The 23,612-nt window shown below is 45.5% G+C and overlaps 1 protein-coding gene across 1 annotated transcript in view; it reads left to right on the top strand.

The window, feature by feature from the left end:
• MICAL2 (microtubule associated monooxygenase, calponin and LIM domain containing 2) overlaps window positions 1–8,977 on the top strand; it is a 57,388-nt gene extending 48,411 nt beyond the window's left edge. The window contains exons 21-27 of the mRNA XM_010146742.1: window positions 595–702; window positions 1,137–1,232; window positions 2,647–2,833; window positions 3,920–4,008; window positions 4,357–4,456; window positions 7,361–7,418; window positions 8,772–8,977. Coding sequence (XP_010145044.1) covers window positions 595–702; window positions 1,137–1,232; window positions 2,647–2,833; window positions 3,920–4,008; window positions 4,357–4,456; window positions 7,361–7,401 — 621 coding nt within the window. The 3' untranslated portion in view covers window positions 7,402–7,418; window positions 8,772–8,977. The remainder of the gene's footprint in view (window positions 1–594; window positions 703–1,136; window positions 1,233–2,646; window positions 2,834–3,919; window positions 4,009–4,356; window positions 4,457–7,360; window positions 7,419–8,771) is intronic.
• The last annotated feature ends 14,635 nt before the right edge of the window (window positions 8,978–23,612 follow it).

The raw sequence follows: 23,612 nt of genomic DNA, 5'->3' as shown, positions 1-23,612 counted from the left end.
GTTTCTCCAATTTTCCTGGCATTAACATGAGTCGCTGGGGAGAGAGAGAAAATGGTTGCTCTGTGAGCATCAACAGAACGTTTCCACGCGGGACTTCTAATATGTTTTCATAGAAAGTTTCCTGAAATGCCACAGTTTGTGATCCATTAATGTGACATTTAGTCCCCACCCGCTGTTCTGACATAGGACAATGAAGCCTGAAGAAGCCGAAGTGAACCTATTGGTTTTATTAATCTATCAGAATGGTCCAACCCTGATAGCCAAGCAGTAGCTCCCAGCTCAGCCTCTTTATGGACTTGGCAGGAGGCCTTGTGCTGTGGGAGCAGCATTTCCTCCCAGCAGCTATTTCTCCATCATCTGCAGGGAGAAGCATTTGGGATGCATGGAAGCCTTCTGTGGCTGCCAGCTGGACCACACTGATCGTGCATGAATGCCTTTGCTCTGCCAGACTTTGCCTTTCCTCTTTATCCTAGCCACTCTTTATCATTGCTTGCATGTTTTCAAAACATTCTTATCCTTTTCTCATTAAATTAATTTTCAAGAATAACTAAAGCTCTTCCTTCTGTTCTTCATCTTCTCCCCTTTCCTGGTTAGATGACTGTAGGGAAGGTCTCACGTGCAATTGGAGCTGTGGCTGAAGTTCTTGTCAATCTGTATGTGAGTGATCACAGACCCAAGCCACAGCTTCCCCCCCTTGAACTGGTAAGACTAAACCCACAAAGAAACAGTAACTTGACTTAAGAATGATGTTTCTAGAACGTCATTGTGGCTTAAGACCCTGGATGTGGAGCACTTTTAAGTGTTATGAACAGTCTTAGTCAAATGCCTATTAAGGAATCGTGCATATTGGCAATATATGTTGATGTGTGGATATGCTCGAAACATTGCTCACAGTGTCTTCTATTTATACTTTCATTACTTGTCTGTGTGCATTAAAACTTCAAGAGGCTTTTATTAAATGTAATTAGTGGTACAATTAGTAATAGAAGACATTTATTAATCAGGGTGGCTTCTAAAGAAAGTTTTGCACAGTGCATGTTTCTGCAGTTATTTTTAATGCTGAAATGCTGAATCACCATGCCTCATTTTGGAGAGAGCTGTTTTTAAACTCTGACACTGTTCTGTGTTGAATTCAGAAGCAGTCTCTGGACAGAGCTACAGGTTCTTGCCCCATTCCTCATTCTCCATCTTCTGCCTCCACTGCTCAGAGCTGTCAGGTATTGGGAAGCGAAGTAAGGTGTTGTGTTGTGGTGATGACACTTATTAGCTAGCACTAAACCCAGTTGCTTCTGCTTCATTGCAACTATCTCTTCTATTAACATCATCTTCTTAAAAATCCATCTGTATATTTTTCCATTTGCATGGTTGTTCGTTTGGAAAGTTTCTTGCTCTGAAACAATCCATCACAGCAAAATGGATTACTAATGGCAGTTGTGGAATAGGTTTCTCAACTTTTAAGCAAGACATTAACAAGACAGTGTGACAGTAACAATTGTGTCTTGCACTTCACATTAAAAAAAAGTTGTTCCGAGGCCTTCTTTTGCTGGCAAATTAGAGATGAGTTGTGTGGTCTGTCTGCTGCTGTCTGGATGAGCCTGAACTCTGCCAAGCCTCCTCTGTCCCATGTGTGGTACCTCTCCTATGGCAGCGGGGATGATGGAAGGGGAGGGAGATGGTGGTGGCTCTGGTAGAGACAGGATGCACATCTGTACCGACCTATAGCTAAGTTCAATAATGCAAAGTAAGATCCTCATACCTGCCCCTAATAAGAAAAGGGAAGCCCCAAGGCATAGATGCCATAGATCCATTTATGAATTATTTTTCTGTACCTTCTGCATGTATATCCATAGAGGATGAGCTTTGTGGCAATTAAAGAATGTTAATTGCCAGCCCAAATTCAACAGAAACTTTCAAAATAGTTTCAATTAATTGTTAATATTGATCATATTTTAAAGTCCAATGGTTGAAAGTATTCTGAATACCTGTGGTAGGAATTAAATTGATTTTTAAAACAAACTGAGCCGCAGTTTGGGCCGTAGTCTCAAGGGGAACATGGCTGAGAAGGGATGCACGTCTGCGGCGGTGTAAATGGTAGTTCAGACACCAGCATCAAAGACTGTCAGTTTTTCTTCCTGGAGCTTAAAGCACAATCCTACACTTTCCTCTGGAGTGTGTATGAACCGAGACTTCAGGGTGTCTTTTCTTAGCTCCAAGTGCATGGCTGTTGTTCGAGGCTGGCGAGGGCTGCCAGGTTTGCCCTCTACTGAGAAACACTGATGCCCTCAGCCGTGAGACGAGCACCTGAGCCAGCACGGGGCAGGGTGACAAATGAGCCCTTGGGGCTGATGCCGATCTCTTACCTGAGTAAACACGAAATGTTGCTGAACTCCCAGAGAGAAGCTGGATGCAAGTCCAGCTGAAAACTCACCCCTTAAAGCCTTGTAATGTCTGATTTATGAATTGCTGCATAAGCCTACAGAATTGCAACAAATGAGTAATAACAAAGCTGACTGATGCTTGTTTTAATTGTGTGGAGGATGCTGTGTAAAACTTCGAGCAACTAAAGCAGCTGTTCACCTAATAAGAACTTACATCTGTGCGCAGTGCAACAGCTTTATGTGCATTTCTATATTTATCTTCTAACAGGGATCTCTGCGAAAAGAATTTCCTCAGTCTATCGGGGGGAGTGACATTTGTTATTTCTGCAAAAAACGGGTATACGTTATGGAGCGGCTGAGTGCAGAAGGCCACTTCTTTCATAGGGAGTGCTTCAAGTGTGAAATATGTTCTACAACGCTCCGTTTAGGAATTTATGCCTTTGATGTTGAAGAAGGTAATGTAGGAGCTATTTAAGAATATTTTAAAATGTCTGTGTATTGATGCTTTTAATGGAACTGGGGAAAAAGACTTGGCCGAGCGGTTTGGTCAGGAGGAGGTCTGCCAAGTATGTTGTTTGTGTCCATGCTGATCTTTTGAGTCCTTGTACTTGCAGTTCTAGTCTTTAAAAGAATCCAGTTATGACAGCCCTGAGCTTCAAATGAAGAAATCCTCATTGGAAAATAAGTTGAGTGACCAAAATGCAGTTTGTCCAATCACAGGTCAAACAAAGATGGGGGAAGGTCACTTTTCTCCAACAATCCACAGTTATTCTCGCCTCTCATTTATAGCTGGCCATTAAATGACGTGATCTACCAGGTTAAGCCATGATAGTGGCAGATTTACATGGATTTACAGGGGAACACAGGTTATTTCTTTCAAGATGTTATGGCTCAGGAGTTGAAAGCAGTAGTACTGGCCAAGCAGCAGTATAATTTATTCCAGCCTGCTGCAGAACGGGAGGTTCAGATCCTGGGTGCTCAATCCCACCTACAGCCTGGGATTTGGAGATGGGAAATTATTTTTTGCCATTTTTTTTCTTTTTGTTTTTGTTTAGAGGGAAATTATAAGACTCAATTGAAGTTCCCTTGCTATTTCAAAATCATTTGAGTAGCTCAGCTTATTAACCTGACCTCCTTCTGTGGGGGATTAAAGACTCCAGGCCAAAGGTGGTTCTTTTGCAGTCCAGAGAATCTTCTGCAGACACTTTTGTAACTGATTATTTGACTTTTTGCTGCTTGATGTCTTGGGCTGGTTCGTGACTTGGTATTTATAGCATCTTGTTTTTCTGCTGTTTAATGATCTTAAACCTGTGTGGTAGATAAATGACCCTTCCTAATTTAAATACAAGTGCATATCTCTGTACTGTAAAAGAAACCCATTCAGAGCTCCGAGCTATTCGGTTGGTGGCAAGTTTCCCATTCCTTTTGCTGCCCAACCATTCATTATCCTGATTTGGTCTTTTCATAGATGCAGCGGCGGGGTTTCAGTCCATAGATGTATAGATCATGCATATCATATCATTTATTTTTTTCTCTTGTAGGTAAATTTTACTGTAAACCTCATTTCACGCACTGCAAAATGAGTACTAAACACAGGAAGAGAAGAGCAACATTACAGAGCCAGGGAAAGGTGCGTATTGGTTCTATTACTCATGCAGGAAATGTGGGGGCAGCTTTATCTGGAGCAGGGTGTGATACTTCGTGTATGATGAGTTAACCCTTTCCTGACTAAACCCAGCAGTGTGTCAGATGTTTTATGTCTCATGTCCAGAAGTACTAAAATACGATCTCTGGGTTCTGTGAATTTGGTGTATTTATAGTCTGGTTATCAATGGAAATTAGCTTTTCCTGTACTAAATAAAGTTGAACTTAACAGCAATTGGAAATAACGATTTATATAAAAATGTTAAAACAGTAACAGAAACTAGACTTTCCATTTTTAGAATTATATTTAACATATTTTAATGCTTTGTATAAGGAGGCAACAGGATCATGGAAGAAAGAGGAAGCCAAACCCACAGAGACCACCACAGAAAGCACTTTGTCTACTGGTAGCAGTCCAGAGGACAGGTCCCCAGGTATCCTGACTTCCTTCTTTGGGGGCATGCTAAGCTGGCCCCTTCGGGTGACAAGGGATCTGCTTGACATTCCCAGACGCCTGTCTAACTGGATGCATGGTTTTCTGCACGCTACCAATCTCCATTTCAGGGACAATGCATATAACTATACCTACTTGTATGAACTCTTGAGCCTTGGTGTGCCATTCCTCTGCGCTCTTCTAGAGGTACTTACTCATATGTACCAGGAAGCAGAGCTCTCACTCGAAAATGTGCTTGAATGGGTGAAAAAGTTCTGTAGGGTTTAAGTTCTTCTACATGTCTTGCTCGGTTGTGCCTTTCAGATTTTCAAAATTAACAGCCTCACTAGTTTCTTGAGGATATTTTTTGGGGGTTGTGGTTTTTCTTTTTTTTACTTTTCTTGCAACTTAATGTGTGACTTAAATGAACGGTGGGTTCGTTCTGATATAAACGAGGTGCAATCAAACTTTTCAATATAAAATGTACTGTATGTTAGAGCATGAAGGGCAGCGTCCAGATGCATTTCCAGAACACGGAGACAGATGAAGGATATTTTCTAGGCTATTTCTGCACTCCCCATTTTATCCTGTGATCAGACCATTGAGGGGGATAGTACATTTTAAAACCATTCTTCTCCCTGTCCTCCCCCCACCCCCTTTTTTTTTTCTCATTAGACCAAGAAAGAATGTGTGTTCTTTCAGATGTTTGGGGAATATTTATGACAAATGACTGGGTTTTAAAACCTGAATATGGCGCATACCCCTTTTTTTCTTGCTTTCATCTTTGCCCTGGGTTAGGAGGTTTATAACTTGCATGAGTATGTTTTAAAAAAAAAAAAAAATTTACTTAATTCACATTGCTCCTCATCATGCCTTTTACATTTCTTACATGTGATAGATATCCTTTGTTGATAGTGGGTATAATCTGTACTACTAATTTATTTAAACTTTTTAAATAAATCTGAAGAGCAAATCTTAGTTGAGTGAAGGTGTGATTGAAACTGTAGGTCTGAGGAACTAGTAGTGTAATTAGATCTGACTTATTCTTCAAGTCAAGGCTTCCTCATTAGGTGGCCGATTGGAGGAGTATCAATTTATGAAGCACTCATCTGTAACTGAAATCACTGCTGTTGTGCCTCTGGGTAGGCACTCCCGTTGTCTTCTGGCATTTTTTAAAAATACAGATTTAGAACAAACAACAAAAACCTACAAATGTATTCTAAGGAGATTACGTCTTTGTTGGGAATTCCGTTCATTTCAATGTGTAAAGCTGATGGCAGAAAGGTGAAATTCTATCATCTGGAGCAGCCATTAAGTACATTTCTTTCAGATGTCTCTCAACAAGGCATACCTTAATCAGAAGGTGTCGGGATGGGTTAAACAAGCTATTTAACAGCAAGGAGACATCAACATCCCAAATTCTGTTTTACTTTCAGCCTACTTAGCCAGTGAGGTAAACATGCTCCCTGCCTCTCAAATACTTAAATGTTCAGATTCAGGAGTTAACCAGGAAACAGGTAAATACATAAACACGGTAATATGTATAGCATAAAATGAAAAGCATATGTAGCATTTATTTCTAAGCAAAAGTATGTGGCTTCAATAAAAGGAAATGATGTCACGTTCAGTTAATACCAAAGCTGAGGATCACTTTTCAGTGGTCTTAAATGACCATGCTGCTTATGGGCTGGCAGTTTTTTGATTTTTTTTTTTTTAACCTAATGTTGGAAAAGGTGATTTGTTCTGTTTCTTGGGTAGTAAAAGGAAATGTGTCTTCTGTTTAAAATAAATAACAAACTGGATTTTTCTTATAGATAGTTTGATTTTTTTTAAATACGAGGATAAAACTTTTCACATTTTAGAATGCTTATGTATTTTGGCAAAAATTAAGTACATGCACAGAACTTGAAAAAGTGCTTGAATAAAATTGTGTAGGTATAAGGTAACATTCATTTGAAATAAATTGCCATTAATGCTGAAACGTATTCGGCAAAACTTTGCTAGAAAATTGACTGGACACAGCAACAATTATAGTAACATGGTGGGCATCTGTATATATGTAAAGAAATGTATCTGTTCCTCTTTTTTAGCATTTAAAAAACCCTGCTTTGGAACACTCTATTATTTTTAATTGCTAACAATAGTAATTGTTTCACCGTAAAAAGAAAAAAAATCTGCAGCGTGATTTACCATGTTACTCCTGCAACACAGCAAACTGCTAAGTGGTAAAGTTTTAAAAAGTAGCTTGCCATCAATTTTGATTTAAGTTTGTCAACGGCACAGTTTTTGGGAACATTTTTTTTCCTGATTTTTTTCTCCTGCTGCTTACTGCAGGAGTTTTTCTGCTTTTCAGCAGAGTGAGCATAGTAAGCGTACAGAAAAGGGTGGGACAGAAAGAAACTTGGAAATCTCTAATGGCCAAAGAATTTAAAGCAAATGAATCTTACTAGTAGAAAGTTTAAAATTCAAATTAAATTAAAAAATTTGAAAGATGGTATTTGCCTTATACATATTTATATAATGGGGAATAAAATCCCTAAATTCCCACAATATAATTCAGGAAGTTGCATAATGCAAATGTTTTCTTGAGGAATCTTAATTACACTGCATATTCCACTGGGGAATTTGCAGGTGCTTCTGTTGGGAATGTTTTTTATTGGTAGCTATCTAATTGGTAGATTTTTTTTTTTTTTTTAATCTCTTCATCTTAATATTCTGCTGGTAAGATTCATACCTATTTGTCCTCATTCATGATTTAATGAAAAAAAAAAAAAAAGGCAGTTTCATTTTGGCCAATTCTTCTTTGTGCCTATGTAAACTTTCTGATGCTTTCCTGTATAACCAAGTTAAGTTCTGTGTTCTTTTCCCTGCTGTCTTCTCTGTCAATCTCCCTCATTGCTTTTAGTCCAATTCATCATTCCGGTGCTGCACCCGCTCACTGGCTGACACCTTTCTGCTCTCAGGTGATTTTTTCTGCTTGCCGGTTCCAAAATTGTGTGACTAACACTGTTATTTGACAGCATTTCGCTGTGCATTTTTAAGGACTTTTGGAGCAAACTGTGTGTGTCTGGTATATTAATGGATGCGAGCTTTGGCATGATCATTTAACCTATTGCTGAGTTCACGGCTCTAGAAAAGGGAACGTCTGCGCTGTCTGTACAGAACGTTTTTCTCTGTCTGTGCATGTACACTTATTTGTGCCTTTAAGGTAAGTTAGGCAAGTACATTGTTAATCAAAAGAACTAGCTAAAGCCTTACTTCTTTCCAAGTATTGAAGGAAAGATTTAAGGTAACAGCAGGGCACGATTAGCCAGCTGATTCTCCTGGCTGGTGTAAACACCTATCTCTACTGAGCTCAAGTGCCCGATGAGCAAATTTCCATTCAGCTCAGATATGCGGTGAGCAAGCAGCATTTGAGCACTGCGGTGTGTTTTCCAAGCACTTCTTTGCTTTCATGCTGGAAAAGTACAAATGTAAAAGGATTCTGTTGAAAAAGTAGCCGAAGCGCAACTTCCAGTCCTCCACCCCAAGTAACACACTAGGCAGGCCTAACAGCAGTAGGTGTGCATGCTATTTTCAGTCTGTAATATCAATATGCCAAGCTTATATAACCAGAATGTTTTGGTTTGAATTGTTTTCTTAACTAATTAACTAGGCCCTATTTGCCACTGTTGAATGGATTTGTGCTGCTGCATGAGGCATCGCCACTACTCTCCTTGACAAATCTGTGTGATTATTTGGCATGTATTTTTTTTATACAAGTTTCAGCATGCCTAATCACGTGTTGATAATGTGGAAGGGGAAATGAATCCAAACAAGAACCAAGGGCTCAGTCTGACAAGCGAGTATGCTAAGGGTTTGGTTGATGTGGTCATGTCCCAGCCTTCCCGGCTGAGGATTCCTTTCAAAAGGAAGGGCCTGCAGGAATTGATCTAGGCAGCGATTTTCAGGAGGGACCAAACATCCTCTGCCGCTTGCCCCATTTCACACGCCTCAGCCAGGAATGCAGAAGGGCTGTAGGGCCTTATCTTGCTGACCTGTATGTGTGCATGACTAAAGCAACAGTATTTACTTGTGTGGGTATCCTAAAATGTCTTGATGGCTTTGAAAGTCCCCACGCTGTGCCCACACAAGAACCTCTTCATATTTTAAGCATCACTTCCTGCACAAATGGTTAGGACATGACTTCCTATGTATTTCAGGGCTACAGTGTTTTGTTACAAAGCTCAGCATGCTTTGAGATGAAGGTCCTGATGTAAGGGTCTGCCATTTCAAACCACTTCCCATGGCTGTGTTTTTTTTACCCTCTGTTGCAGAGTCTTCCTAGCTCTTCCTGGCCAGCGAGGATTCTGTCCTTCTCCTCCTAAATCTTCTGTCTTTATTTTACTTTATAATCTTAACTGAATATTTTTATTAAATAGTTTTTAACGCTGTATTTAAATTTTCACATGGAAATTCTGTATTTTGCACACAGTGAAAATTGTTTTAGCGTTATTTATGATATCTGCTGTAAACAAAAATAAATGTAGTTCTTTATAAATCTCCTTGTTTCATCTTTTCCTTTTTAAAAGTTTTCCTGAGGACAGAGACTTAATAGTGACTTCACTCTCGTTTTGCAAATTCCTCTTCTGGTGGATGCTGTTGTGTAATCTTTGTGGCCTGACCCAAAGGCCAGAGAGTTTCCCTGTGGTGGTGTAATTTCACATGCGTCCTTTTGGAAAGGGATGTATGTCGGGTTCCTTGACAAGATATCCCATCTGCTGCAGATCAGGAGGTGCCTGGTGTTGGGATTTCTCCTTCCTGGTAATGATAAATTGGTGTTGGTGAGCACGGCAGTGGCTTGTATTGCATACACAAATGGTGTTTGTCCTCTTCTCTTTGACTTCTGTTACCTTTCCTTATGTTTTTATTTTACATATTAACAAATGTCATAGAGGTCATGCTGAGTTACATGTGTTTGGTATCTTCTATCATGAAAAGCAGGTAATTGTGGGTAAAGCTTTATCTTTGCTAAGGGGTCTGGAGGGCTCTTTGCAAGCTCCCTGTATCATCTGGACCCCTGGAAGCTGCAGCTAATGGTGACCTATTATCTGTTTACAGTGGCCTTTTATTTATTTATTTGGTTGGTTTGCCATCCTTTGTCATGGCTTTTTTAAATTTTAATTTTTGTTTTAAAAGCTGGTGGTTTGTTTCTTTTTAGACAGCAGGTTCTCCAGAAGAGCTTTCCTAAGTCTTCCACCCCTTCATCTTCTTTCTTTTGCTTGATCTGCAACTCCTATGTTATAATCTCTTCCTTACATTTCAAGAAAAAAACAAATCCCAGAAAGAATAGACCAAATGTTTTAATGTAAATATTGTGTGATATGTTTTTTTAAAAGTTAATTCAAACTGAGCCTCACTAGGGTTGAGTGAATCACAGCAATGAAACTTTTCAAAGTGTTGCTAAAGACAACATTGCCAAAGAACAACAAATGTTATTCACAATGAGCTATTCCATGGTTCCTGCCAATGGAAAAGCCACCATGCACAATAGAAAGCTTGCTGTCCGAAGGGGAGATGATTTGCATAATGAAGACATAGGATAACTAATCCCATTTAAGACAATACTTGGCACTTCCTTAATTGTAATGGACAAAGCAATTTGGGTAAAACTAAATCTGCTCTTTGCACAATTTATGGTTTGGAGCAGGCTCATTCCTGCCATCCTTACTTGATCATTTTAGGCAGAGGCAGTGGCATGGAAACATCAGAAGAGGTTTTTGTGTCTGCAGAAGGTGATGATTTGTTTGGCACTGAAGCTTTGAAAGGCATCATGTTCATGCTGTTCTCATCAAGTTTCACTTATTCCTGCTAAAATAGCTTGGAATTGGAGTAATCCTAGGGTCTGGATTTGTTGTAATTGTCTTGCTTGAGGCAGCGCAGAAGGCCCCAAAAGTCAAATCACTGGCAAATCCCGTCACTAGAGGGATATACCTAGTAGTAAACAGTCCATGCCCTGGAACACTAGTGGACAAGACAGGACACGGTGTATAGAAATGAAATAAAACAGAAAAAATGAGCACCATGAGGAGAGTAAATTTGTTAGTTCCCTTGCTGTCAGTCAAAATCATTACGCAATAAAGCTAAATACTCCTTGTTTTGCTCCCAGTAATGCTGCTAGAGGAAGAAACTAGTGGGTTAAGTTCTGAGCAAATTTATTCAGCCTGATTTGGGACTGCTGTCTTCCTCTGGCCACGTGAGCAGACCTCCCTGGGAGTTGGAGGCTTGAATCCTCCTACTGCTCTTGTGCTGAGCTCCCCAAACGCTTCCGTGCTGTCGATCCCCAGCAAGCCCACGCTGTTACAGACACACCTCAGAGCAGTAATGCTTTGTCCCTCCGTAGAGATGGCATTGGCAGTGCCCCTGGTCTGAAAGGCAGATAGGCTCCTTTGCTGGTCTTGAGCTGCTGCTGAACTGGGTGCCTTCCAAAAATCATGGTTTTGGAGCAGATGATGCTAATGCCTCTTTACATAGATAATGCTTTCTAAGACTTGAAAGCCACTTGATGTTACAGATGCCATTATAGCACTAGAAGCACAGAGGTGGCATTTGCTGCGTCTGGCAGGCTCAGGAGTTGCTGTTTTTCCTCCTCTGTATACTGGTTCAGATGGTTCTGAACTGGTCCATTGCCACTTAGGGCCGTTTGGACTGGAAAAACATACACAGATGTGCTTTTTTTGAGAAGCCAGACTAATCTTTCGTTCTCAAAGCAGCACAGCACTGCCTGCCTAGATGTCTGTTAATGAAAAGCAAACGTGGCAGGATTCTGTAAAGGTAACCTTCCTTTATTACAATTATGCTAATGCTTTATAATGAAAAAGGTGTAGCATTCTTACGCATACTTGATTTGGAAAAAAGATTACAGACAAAACTTCTCAAAATTGCTCAAATCCAAATGTCAGCCTTTCATTAACTCTACCAAGAAGAGTAATTTCTGTTCTTGGTTTCTTCTGGACTGCTGCAGCTATAAAGTCAGTGACAGTTGCTTCTGTATGTATTCCAACCTCAAGCAAGGGCTATGGTCTGCATTTTCCCACAACATTATGGCAATTACTTACTCTAATTGGCTTAAATGAATTTCTGGCTCACTCATTCCTCACATTCCGATCAAAACAATGAGTTCTGAAATGCACTGAATTCTGCATTAATATTTATATTTTTGAAGGCATGACATGTTTGCAGATTACCTGATTTTTTTGCATAAAAGATCATGTAGCTGAAGCTCAGAAGACATACTGTATTAATGCTTGATCCAAGTGTATGTATTAGTCATGTAAATATTTTCCCAAGTCTTTCCTTTTCTTCATAAACTGTGTTAACACAAAAGGAGGGAGGCTTTGATTTCATCTCATCAGGTGGTGGGCTCCAAACTTGTTTGAAATGGCTGGAATTTCAGATACGTTCTTCTGAAATGTGAAAGTGCAAAGAAATTTGCATGTTGCTAGAGTCTTAAATTTACCTTTTAGGCATTTATTCTGCAGGTATCAATTCACATCTTTGTTCTAAGGTTTTTGGTGCTTTGAGCCTGTGTGCAAAAATCTGTTACTTCAACAGCGACTGATCAGTCTAGAGACTGAGACGTAGTGGCTGCACTCTGAATTCACAGTTCTTACATGCATTAATGTACCAGACTGACATGGATTGCTCTGATAAAATATATATTTAATCTGAAATGATAGAAATCGTATGTTTTCATAGCAGTTTTTTGTTAGAGAAGCAATTTTCCATACGTATATACATTCAGCATGTCTAGTAGGTTTTCAGTGAGTCGCTTTTTCCTTTATCTCCATTAATTTTTGCTTAGTTTGTATTAGAGCATTAATGTGCGCTGCCCCGGATGCATTCAAAGGTCGTGTGCTTTGGGCTCTGTCTTCCTCTGCCAGCTTCAGATTCCCTGGTTGTGTTTTGTGCCTCAGCTCAGAGGGTCTGTTCATCCAGTAGCTAATGGATACTTTGAAAAGGCGTTTTGCTGCTGAAGAACTTGCGTAGGTGCTGGCGTGGGTCCGTGGGGGAAGCAGACGGGCTCCTGGCCCGGGGACAGGAGGAGGGGGCTGTGGTGGAGCCTGTCACTGGGCAAGTGCTCAGGCCCCACTGTACAGGGACCAGTGGCTGTCTGTTCATTGCCCTGTTAGCCACCATAACGTGGAAATGGCTTCTGTAGACATATGGAGGAGGAAAAATGAGGAGGAAGGTGGCAAGAACTGACATCTGTGAGATGTCGTATGTCCTATCTTTTACAGGAGTCCTTTTGCCAGGACAGAAATCTGCCTGGAAGTTTCTCAGGTGTGATGAAAACTCGGAGTTTGCACAGGACATCAGTTTGGGAATGCTGCCCCATAGCCTCTGAAGGCAGATCTGTGCAGTACCTTGATGGAGTGGCTTCAGTTTCAAACACAGGCGACCCTCGCGTGCAGCCTTACACATTTTGAAGCTGAGGCTGCAGGGTACCGCCGAAGGTGTAACAGGTTTGAGCTCCAGTCTCACTCCTGTGTGGGCTGGGAAGCAGTGTGTTGCAGCAAGACCGAGGTCTAACCAAGCTGGGGTTGTCGTGTTTCCCCCATCCTGTCTGACAGACCCAGGTGGGCTGTGCTTCCTCGCAAGCCCCTCCAGCGCTGTACCTCGTCCCTGTGCTGGCTGGGTTCATCTCAGCCGTGCTTCCACAGCGCTGGTGTGAGCCCTCCTCCTGCCCCGCAGCTTTCCCAAAGCACTGCTGTGTTAGAAGCAGGACTCACCAACTCTTTTTGTTGTTCATTACACGGTAAGGAGTCAGAGAGGAGTGAAGTGTGCTGGGTGTGCTATGAATCAGTTTGTGGTCTGCTGACTGCATTTCTTAATGTTGGTTTTTGATGCCAGCTGGTGTTTGCTTTCAGCATCAGAGCTGCCTTTGTTTATGAGTAACTGCACTTTACAATTGCTCACTCCTGTTGTTGCCTTCGTCAGCGGCTCCGTACAAGGCCAGGCAGAGTCCATGCATCCTGTGGCTGAATTATGGGGTGACACAATTTAATGGCAGACTAAGAGCTTTGGGATTGCCAGCCGGAAAAGCAGGGCAGAAGTTAGACTGGGGTCTTTATGGGGGGCACTGGGTTGTACTGGGATAGTTGCACAGTGGGGAAGGTGAGCTGGGTGCCTGGGCACCCACCTTCTGCTGCCAAGAGCAGCGCCTGGGCGTTCAGTGGTGCTTTTCACCCGGAGGCCCATTGCCAGTCTGGAGTGGCTGGGGCAGCTGTGGGTAAGTACTGCTCCTGCTCCACAGCCACCGGGGAGTCACAAAACCATGACGTGTCAGGTGCCAAAATATCACATCCCAAATGCAGGTTGCAACACCTGATTCCAGTAGGTTTCCTTCTTCCTCCCCGCTGCCAAACAGGGCTGTCGCACAGATCCGTGACATGGGCAGGGCTGTAGGAAACCGGTCATTCTCGCCTGCTTTTTCCTGAGCCACAGGGCAGGTGCTGAGCTGCCCAGCCTTGGGGCAGGGTCCCCTCTCCCTGCCAGCAGCAGGTATGAATGATTTCTTACCCCCTTCGAGGGCCCAGCTGTGGGGGTCAGCCTTGTGTTTGGTTTGAGGAGCCCCTCAGGCCAGATGGATCGGGGCGCTCTGGGGGTGTTTTCTGGACCAGCATCCCTGCAGAAACTTCCTTCCTGACCACCAGTATGCTGGGTGTGTTGTGGCCCAAAGCAGGAAGGCTGATACCATTTTCAGATCTGTTGTTTCCTGGCTCTGTTTCTGGTTTTCATCTCCAGGGATGTTCTCTGGGTTTGTATTAGTTGGAGTTCTCATACTTTGGTCAGCTGGGCAAGGCCCCTTTCTGCTTATGTGGGACTCCCACTTGGTCCGACTGGCCTTAGCCAAGAAATACTGTGGGACCCCTCACGGTACCTTGCTTAGAAATGAACTCCCCTCTCCTGACTTAAAACCAGCTAAAGAGGTGGAGGAATAATAAATGTGAGCTGGCTGCTTATGGCCTGGCGGCATTGGCTGGATGGGGAGGCTGCTGCAGCTGCCTTGGTTGGGGATTTTTCAGTGGAGCATCCTTGACCATTTTTGTCCAAGACGGACAGAGGCACGCGCAGAGCGGCCGCTCCCCGGCAAAGCTGATAAAAGGCAGCTGCCCTGAGCCAGCTGCTGCTGAGGCGCACGGCCCCGTGCTCCCGGTGTGGAGGGGGACGGCGTTCGGCACAGTTCAGGCTTTGTGCCGTTGTGAGCAGCGCCTGCTCTGCCCGAGGTGGGGGGGAATGGCCTTTGCGGCCCAGCAGCCCACAGCGGGGGCTTGGCTCTGCCCAAATTTGGCAGGTTCCCGAGCCCTTGTCATCTCCTCATCAGGCCACAGCAATGTGATTTGCCTGACGCTGGTTTGGCAGACGACCCGGGAGCAGCAGCCCGTACAGAGAGTCAGGCTGACTTGTCAAGTGGGATTTGCCAGCATGAATAACATCTCCTGCCTATGTCTGTTTGTTGGCCCTGGTGTTATCGGTGGGGGGACTGGATGCTGGAGCGATCAGCGCCTTACAAATGGTAATCGTAGAAGGTGCCGAGAGCCGTCTGCGAAGCCCTGGGTGGGTGGACGCTAAGCCCCTTTGGAAAGGGCCTCTCCTTTGCCACGTGCGCGGTGAGGCGCTGCTCCCGGGCAGGTTTCTGAAGAGGACCTGTGCCAGAGACTGTCATGAGACGGTGGCGTTTTCATCAGCTAAGCAAAACCCATTGCAAGTGCACCAGCAAGCATGGCTTAGCATGGAAAAAGGTTTCAGTGCTTCTGCGTGCAGCGCTGGATTGGCACGGTGTGGGTGAGACGCCAGCGTGTAACTCAGCACCTTTCCCTCATCAAACGGGGCTGGTGTGTTGGCAAAGCCTCTGGGACCAGGAGGAGGGATGTGATGATGCATTTATCTGTTTTGGAGTAGCAGAGGGATCTTGCCTGGCAGTAGACAACATGTAGTGGTTTGTTAGTCACGGAGGGGCAGTAAACAGCTTTGAGATTTGAGCTTTGAAAAATCTGAGCTTGAGCTTTTTGGCAGAGCGGTGTAACAGAGCTGGCATGGCCCGGCCGTGCCGGGCAGTGCACAGTGGTGCTGAGACTGTAAGGCAGTGTCACTCCTGGGTTAGGGGCTGCACAGCTCAGTAGCCCATGCACATCCTCCCTCGGTCCCTGCAGGGGCTGGCAGTGATGCCCTGCGATGCTGGGAGAGGTTTGCTCTCCCCCAGCGAAGCCGACGGGCCCATGCAGCCCTGCGGCTCCTGTTCAGCCTGAGCAAAACTGGTGCCGGTGCCTGGTAGCTCTCAGGGAGACCTGCCCTGAATTTCCACGGGTATGAGCTGCCTTAAAATCACTCCAGGAGAAAATGAGTAACAAAACTAATTGCAAGCTTTCAGGGCGTTAAGGATATTCACGTAGCTGGTGTGTGTAATATGCAGCATATTACAGAGAAGAGACCTCTCCACTGCTATGCCTGGCTGTCGGCTTTGCTCTCGAACCTGAGGGGGGAAGGCAAACCAAGGTATTCACAGAAGCACTTAAGATCCCCGAGTCCCTGATCCTGCATGCTGAGAGACTTCTCCATCCCTGTTTCTGGGCTTTGGGATGACTTGCAGGGCTCTCCCCGCTGCGGGGCTGGGTCCCAGCACTGGGCCCATGGTTTCACCACCATGCTCCCTCCTTGGCCATTCCCACTGGGCACAGGGACTTGGCGGGAGAGCGGCGCTGCTGGAAGGAGTTATTAGGGGCTGTAATGCATCCAGACCACTGAGGATGCTGGTACAAAAATATCATTAAAAAAGAAAAGAGGCAAAAATGCATTTTAAGGTACGGTGGATCATCACTGGATGCTGTTCTGCAAGCATGTGAATTTTACAAGCCTGTCATTGAAAGAATCGCAGTTACAATGGTTTCTCAGTGAGCAAAACCACCACACTGAATTTGCATGCTTTCTGCTAATAGGAAGCTGCCTGGAGCCTGTGTGCTTTCTGCAGGGCTCAGCCAGGAGAGTGTCCAGAGGGATGAAGGGAAACGTCTCTTCAGAACTCCTGTAGGAGAGCTGCAGCTCGACTTGCATATACAGGGACCTCCAAAAACCGTAGTTACGTTCCTAATTAGAGGCTGCTATTTTGCCAAGCCCTAAACAAACTACAGTTTGCTTCTCAGATTTGCTAATCAGCTTGAAACAGGCCCCTGCTAAGGTACCAGCCCTGCCTGGCCCCTGCTCGGCAGCCGTGCCAAGATGGGAGCATCTTCATACAGCCTGTTCCCTCCTAAAGCAGGGTGAAGGGTTTTGAAGGGCTGGAGCTCTGGGTGCAGGCCTTGCCATGCCGTTCCAAAGGCTTGGGTCACTTTGCAGCCTTCCCTGCTCCTCGGCACAAACCTCCCTGCATGGTCCACTCTGCTCAGCTGCAGTCTCTGCTGGGTCTGATGGGTAAATTCTTGCAAGTCCACCCAGAAACCACACGTGGGCTGAGGACGGTCTTGTCATCCAAATGGTCTTGCTAATTTGCCTTTAATGAGTAAATGACTGTGGTGTTTGGATTATTGGTGCTATGGGGAAAAACTGAGGATTTGTACTTCTTGACCATATTGGTGCAGCTGCAATAAGGCCCACCTCCAAGTTTTGTAAACCTTCCCAGCGTTGCAGAGATCTTGTAACGTCTTTGTCCCTCGCTGGCTGCATCTCCGACTCATTCGAGACTTGGCACAAAATTTGCTCTCTCAAACGCACGGGTGAGCTGGCACTCTTGGTGAATTGGGAAGACTTGCCATGACACTTAATGGAGAATGAAAGTGTAGTTTACTGGAAAGAGGTGTGCACCCGACTGTGGGGTCTGGAGGGGCTGCTTGGCCAAGCTTGTCCGTTGGAGCAAGTTTTGAACAGCCCTGGCCCGCTGGCAGCCCTGCAGATGGAGCTTTGGGGATACTTCTCACTTACCGCAAGTTTTAGCTAAATCTGTGCCCTGTATGGAAAACAGTTGTTTCTCTCTCAGTGTGAGGAGGGTGAGGTGGGCTGTGAGATACAGACAAAGGAGAAATTGTTTATCCAAATTTTTCATCGTGTTTGAGTGGGAGGGTCAAATGAATACAGTATTGTCCTGTTGAAATCGCCTCCTGTCTTGCTGCCGGTTAGTAACTGAAGGCAGCTAAGCGCCATTGCTTGCATAAAAAAACCCCCAAACCCCCCAAAATCTAAAGCCATATTATTTGCTCTCAATGCAAGTAAATCAAGGACTCTGATGAGGAGAGACACTTGCAGTGAAGAGATGGGCGATAGAGCTTGTGAGTGGGCATGGTGCTGCCCCAGCACAGCAGGTCACCAAGACCAGCTGTCCCTGCCCTGGGGTTATTCCCTGAACAGAGCTGTGACTGCTGACATGGATGCACCAGTATGGTGAGCAGCGCTCCACGTTATAAGATGCGTTGCAAAATTTTTTCTATATTAAAGGGCTTTAGGTCTATGCATTATTTTTTTCTAGCTGTAGCTCTGCATAAGGGGTGACTTCCTAAAGCCCCAAGTTGCTCGTTGTGTCGGCAATCGTGTTGAAGCAGGGAAAGGAGGAAGCATTAGTATTGCTGTTGTGAACACGGGCAGCAGACGGTAGAGAAGTTAAAATAGAGGTGTGCCCAAATTCCACAGGTCCTGGGTTTCTGGATCCTTTGGAAAATTCCTCTAAGGTAACTTGTTTATTTTGTTCAGGAAAGTATGTAACTGAGGAACTGAACCCAAACCACCTGAGCAGAAACTTGGATTTTTCTTGAACTGGGGGGGAAAATACACAACACTTGTCCTGCTGGGCTGCAGCCTGGTACTAAAATGAATAAACTCACCCTGGCCTTTGGCTGGGCAGGCAGCACCCTCTCCAGTGTCCCATGCCACGCCATGGTGCCACGTGCTTTTCGTCAGTGTGTTCAATGCCCTTGGGTTGGCAAGTGTGAGAGCAGCCTCAACCTCCTGCCCACCCATCCTGTGCCCATCAACCATCAGCTGGTGTGCTTCAGCTCAGCCGGGCTCTCCTCTCCATCTGGGACCTGCGGTTCTGTCACACCATTTGGGGGCAGAAAGCATGAAGCTGTTTTTGTGGTACTGCAAAGCTGTTCTTGCTGCTTGGAGCAGAGCCCCTCCAAGCCTTCGCCTTGGGCCAGGCCCACGGGCTGTCCAGCCAACAAGGTGTCCCGAGCCCCAGAAACTGCCCGGCTCAATAGGAGAGCCAGCCTGTAACCGGGTGAGGGCTGCAGAGGTTTGGAGCTGGAAGAGGAGGGAAGGGAGCAGCTGGGAGTCTGCTGGGATATCACCAGAGAAGGGCAGCTGGGGAAAGGCAACCAGGATGGAGAGGATAAATTAGGCACAGTGGGCTTGGCAGGGGGAGAAGTGAATTGGGAGATGAATGAAAAAGGCAACAGCGTGGCCAAAACAAAGCACTGGGCAGTGTGATGGATGAGGAAGGATCATAATATGCAGATGGCAGTGGAGTAAGGAGGAGGTTAACGACAATTTAAGGAATAGAAAACTTAAATTCTCTTAATCCCACCAGACCTTCAGACAGCAAGTTACAGCTGTGTAAGTGTAGTCCATAAAACAGACGGCATAAACATGGAACTGCAGAGGTCCTGATGCTCATGTAGGAGCAGAGCTGGGAGGGCTGTCCTGCCTGTTTGCCTCCCTTCAGATGTGTGCAGGAAAGCACCAAAGGACAAGGAGGACTTGGAAATTAGCACGTTATCTCCCTGACTTACTCATACTGACTAGGTTAGCAAACTTCAGCACCTGAAAAATGCAAGTCAGTCGTTAAGACGTTTCCACTTTAACTGGCTGGCAGTGTACTGCGAGATGCTTGTGGTGTGTGCTGCTTGTCCCTGCAGTCATACTCTGTGACAGATCTGGTCAGCTGACCGGAGCCATTAATCTAAGATTAATGCCTTCCCATGCACGCCTTGTCCATCCCCGTCCGTCCTCTCCCCCGCCGGGGAAACTATTTGAATGTTATGGCAAAGGATTATTAGGGACTGCAGTGCAAAACGTGCTACGGAGCAGGCGTACTCATTCACGTGCTGAGACAGCGAGTAGGAAATCTGAAGCGAGCGTGGTGGAAATGGAGTAAGATCTTACGCGGATGCTATTTTGGGTGACTGTTCCCTGAGGACTGGGTTCTCTGATAACGTGTGGTGCTGCCCCACGGAGGTCAGCGGCACAGCACCAGTACGCAGTGGCAGGAAACAGGGCTGTGCCCTTTTCTGTCCCGCACGCCGGATGCCTCGTCAGCTTTCACATTGCATGTGTTTATCTTAGAAAGGTCAATTCCTCTGACTCGGTCTCTCGGCTTCTAGCAGAAAAACTCCTGTCCTGGGGAGGAAACCTGATGCGGAGCGAGGGTGCTGGCTGGCCACGGAGGTGCCTGCAGCATCACAGGTTGCCCAGGCAATCCCAGGCGAATGAGTTGATCCACCCGTGTGCCCCTTCCCCTTTAGGAATAGCAATAAGGCCATTTTTGAGTTTTCTTGTGAAGAAGTGGGAAAACGTAAGTACAGCCACTCAAGCACTAGAAAAATTAGGTATCTCGGAGCTTATGTGGGAATTTACACCTTGGATTTAGGAGCTAAATGTCTGCCTCAATCCTTCTGTAAGAGCCTGAGTTCTTACAGAGAGCAGGGGCGGCAGGGGGGCTGCTGCATGTGCCGAAGTGCCAAACAACTCGGGCTTATCCCCTGCCTGAGCACAGCTCAGCCTCCAGCGATGCTCTGTCTGCCTCTTCCGCGAGAGCTCGGTGCAGGACCAGAGTGCAGTGGTCACCAGAGGTGCCAGTCCTTGGTGCTGCTTCAGGAGAAATCAGCTCAGCCCTTCTTACCTGATTTCAGTGGGGCAACCCTGTGTTCATCTGGCCCTCCCACTGGAGTACAGTGACACTGTGACCCCTGACCCTTGGGCATCTGGGAGATTTTCTTCAAGCCTGCTACCCAAGGTGCAGCCCTGCAGTGAGAAACAGAGGTAGGAACTTAATCTTTCCAAATGCCCTGCGGAACTTGTAACCCAGTGTTCGGGTTAACACGTGGGTGCCCCGTGCACTGAAACACACAGGCAGCCCAGTTTCTTTCTGTTTTTATGGAATTAAGTGCAATGTAGTTGATATTTAACTTTATATGTCGTAATGCAAACATTGATTAGATACATTAGTAAGGAGTGGTTTGAGTTGGAAGGGGCCTTTAAGGGACCCTTAAAGATTATCTAGTCGCACCCCCCTTGGGCAGGGACATCTTCCACTAGATGGGGTGGATGCTAATGCAGGATGCTGATCTTAAACCTGATTAGTGACCTGGTGAATGCAAATTTATCTTGCTCAGAAAGGGCTCCGCTGTCAAACAGATCCCTGAGAGGGTCAACTTCTGGGTGCAGAATTCAAGAAGGGGAGATACCGTGATGGGGGAAAAAAAATAAAACAAGGACAGAAATGTAACTCTTCAGAGAGGTGGTGGTGCCATCCGAAAACATCATCTGGTGGCCTGGATGACATCCTGAGGTCCTTCACCAGCTCTGACTATGATGTCTCTAATGATTTAAAAATCACATGGATGAGTAATGGGCTATTGCAGAGGGACCTGTTGACTCAGAATCTGTTCACATTCTGGAACCATGCTGGGAATCGGTTTAGGTAGTCTGTCTGTCTGTGGGTTCAATGCTCTCCAGCTGTTGGGTCTGTTAGTCATCAATATGCCTTCTCCTCTTTCCTGTTAGTGTGGTGGGGAAGCATTAATGTGCAGGATGGGGAGGGAATATGTACTGAGCAGGCAAGCAAATGGCAAAACTGACTTTCTTCAACAGCCACTTGCAATGACCTCAGGCAGTGCGTACTGCCGGCATGGGTACAGAGTTTATAGACAGAGCTGGCTAAGTTTTGTGGGGTTTTGCTTGCTCTATTTTTCACATGAAATGCAGCATCTTATAAGGAGAAAGTTGCGTTGAAGGAGTTACATTTTACAAACTGTTTTACAATACCGCTTTCTATTTTGCTTCTGGAGAGGAGAAAGGGCAGGTTGCGGTCCAGCTGTGTGGGAGAGGGGGCTGTTCCCAGCAGGGTTTCATGTCGCTGAATGAGGCAGGGCAGCCGTGCCCTGCTGACCCGTGGACTCCCATGCTGCCAGCTGAACAACGTTGGGCGTGCTGTGCACTGCCCACCAGCAGCTTTGGGGCGAGTGGCCTGGCTGGGGCAAAGTAGAAGTCATAAAAATTGGAGAGGATGAACTTCCTTCATCTCCCAAAGGAAATGAAATCTCTGCAGTCAAGAAACGCACGGCTGCTGTGGTGCTAGTGAGCTGGACATAGAGCCTGAGCACATGTTCTCACATGGGAGCATCTTGCTCTGGAGAAGTAGTAAGCCGCTCCTCCTTGGCTTCTTGTACATTGAAGTAGGAGAGTTAAAAAAAAAACAAAACAACAACAACAAACAACAAAACAACTCTTTGTGAGCAGTGAAGCCTTGAGGAATTTTTCAAGCCAAGAAAAGACATTGGCTTTTGTGAAGCGTGAAAAAACAGAGTTCACCATAGACTTTTGGAAAGTGCAGTGCCCTGTGCTGCTTGGAGAAGCATAATCTGTAGAACTACTAAAAAAAAAAATCACTGCAAAGCCATGTTACTCAGACTGTGAGCGCAAGTAAGGGAGCTTCACCCGGCCAGCACAAGAGCTGTACCTGTAGAGCAGTCATCCTGCCACCAGCAGCTGGGCTTTCCTCAGCGGTGGTTATTTTTAAACATGGGAAGGGGACGAGCACGGACAGTAACTGGGAGAGAGGCAGAAGCTCAGAACACCATTTTATTTTTTTGTGGAGACCGTGAGCTACCAAAATCATGCAGAATGTAGGCGTAACTGTGCTGTCACAGCTTGTTTTGAGGACTTTGTTTTGCAGCTCCACAGAAAAGGTAGCAGATGGAGGGAACAGTGATGGATGGAGTAAGGGATCCAAGATGGAGTTAGATGTTGGCGCAGCGCAGGATCTGCACCTGGGGTATCTGCCGTATTGGTTCCTGGGAGCAGCAGTGCCCAGCGGCCACTGCCTCTTGGGTGTCGGTGATCAGCCCTGTGTGACAGCCTGGGGACAGCCACAGGGACTGCAGGTGGGCAATTGCTGCTCCGGAGAGTCCTGTGGGCCAACACTCAGACTCTGCAGCGTGTATCATCCCCCTGATGCATCTGGGACAAGGATCTGCTCATAGCACTCTCGCCTCAGTGGGTCTGTTTTCTGTGTTCAAGCCGTGCAAGCGCTGGATGTTCAAGTTGAAAACCCTTGCAAAATGAAGGATGGGGTGAGTGCACTCCTGCAGTGTATGGAGGAGCCGAATTCAAAGGGGAGTTTAATTGATGTTCACTAGCTAGTTTGCTCTAACAGATGAGGAAATGAGCCATGTCCTAGGTCTGATTTTTTTCCACTTATACAGTTGTGTTGTAAATTAGGAGCAAGAGTGTTGAATTAAATGTGGCAGAAGCACCACACCTGGGAGGTGAACTGAGCAAAGCCACACTCTGGAGCCTGTCAATTGTCCCTTCTGCAGCAAGCCCCAGGGGAACTTGCGTGGCTGATATGTTTGTATTTGCTTGGGCAAGAGGCTGTGGATAAATCAGGTTGCTCAGAAATTAAACATTTTACTGGGAGAGATGATCTCCTGTCTTTGGCTCTGTCTACATCACCTTGGGTGAGCGAGGGAAACTTGGCTTTATTCTTTGTTCCTCTTGCCCGAGTATGAAGTTTAGGCATGGTGCTGTTTAACTGCTGTGATGCTGCTGCTTCTCTCATATCAGTGTTTGCTGTACACATTCAAAAATAACTTTCTGAAGAGCCTGTGTTTATTTTGCTCACTTCCACTGTCCCAAATTGACCTAAACTTGCAATAAAATGCAGACCTTGTAGCCACCCTAGCCAGGTTGGTCCATCTGCCTCCTGCCACACACACACACATATGGGGCCTGAAAAGGGGCCGTCATTCCCTACTTGTGTGGCTGGCACATGTGTTCGTTACCACTGCCACCAGGCACCCAGCCTGATGGATGTCCCACTGAGCAGAGTAAGGACCTGCCGCTGCAAAAGCCAAGGCTGTCCCTGGAGTTTCCGTCTCTGATCCAAGCTGACAAATCCCGGCAGGGCTCGG

The sequence above is a fragment of the Eurypyga helias genome, unplaced genomic scaffold (genome assembly GCF_000690775.1).
Source record: "Eurypyga helias isolate BGI_N326 unplaced genomic scaffold, ASM69077v1 scaffold15612, whole genome shotgun sequence".
In the NCBI taxonomy this organism is placed as follows: Eukaryota; Metazoa; Chordata; class Aves; order Eurypygiformes; family Eurypygidae; genus Eurypyga; species Eurypyga helias.
The sequence above is the reverse complement of the archived record's forward strand: the minus strand, read 5'-3'. Positions and strand labels throughout refer to the sequence as shown.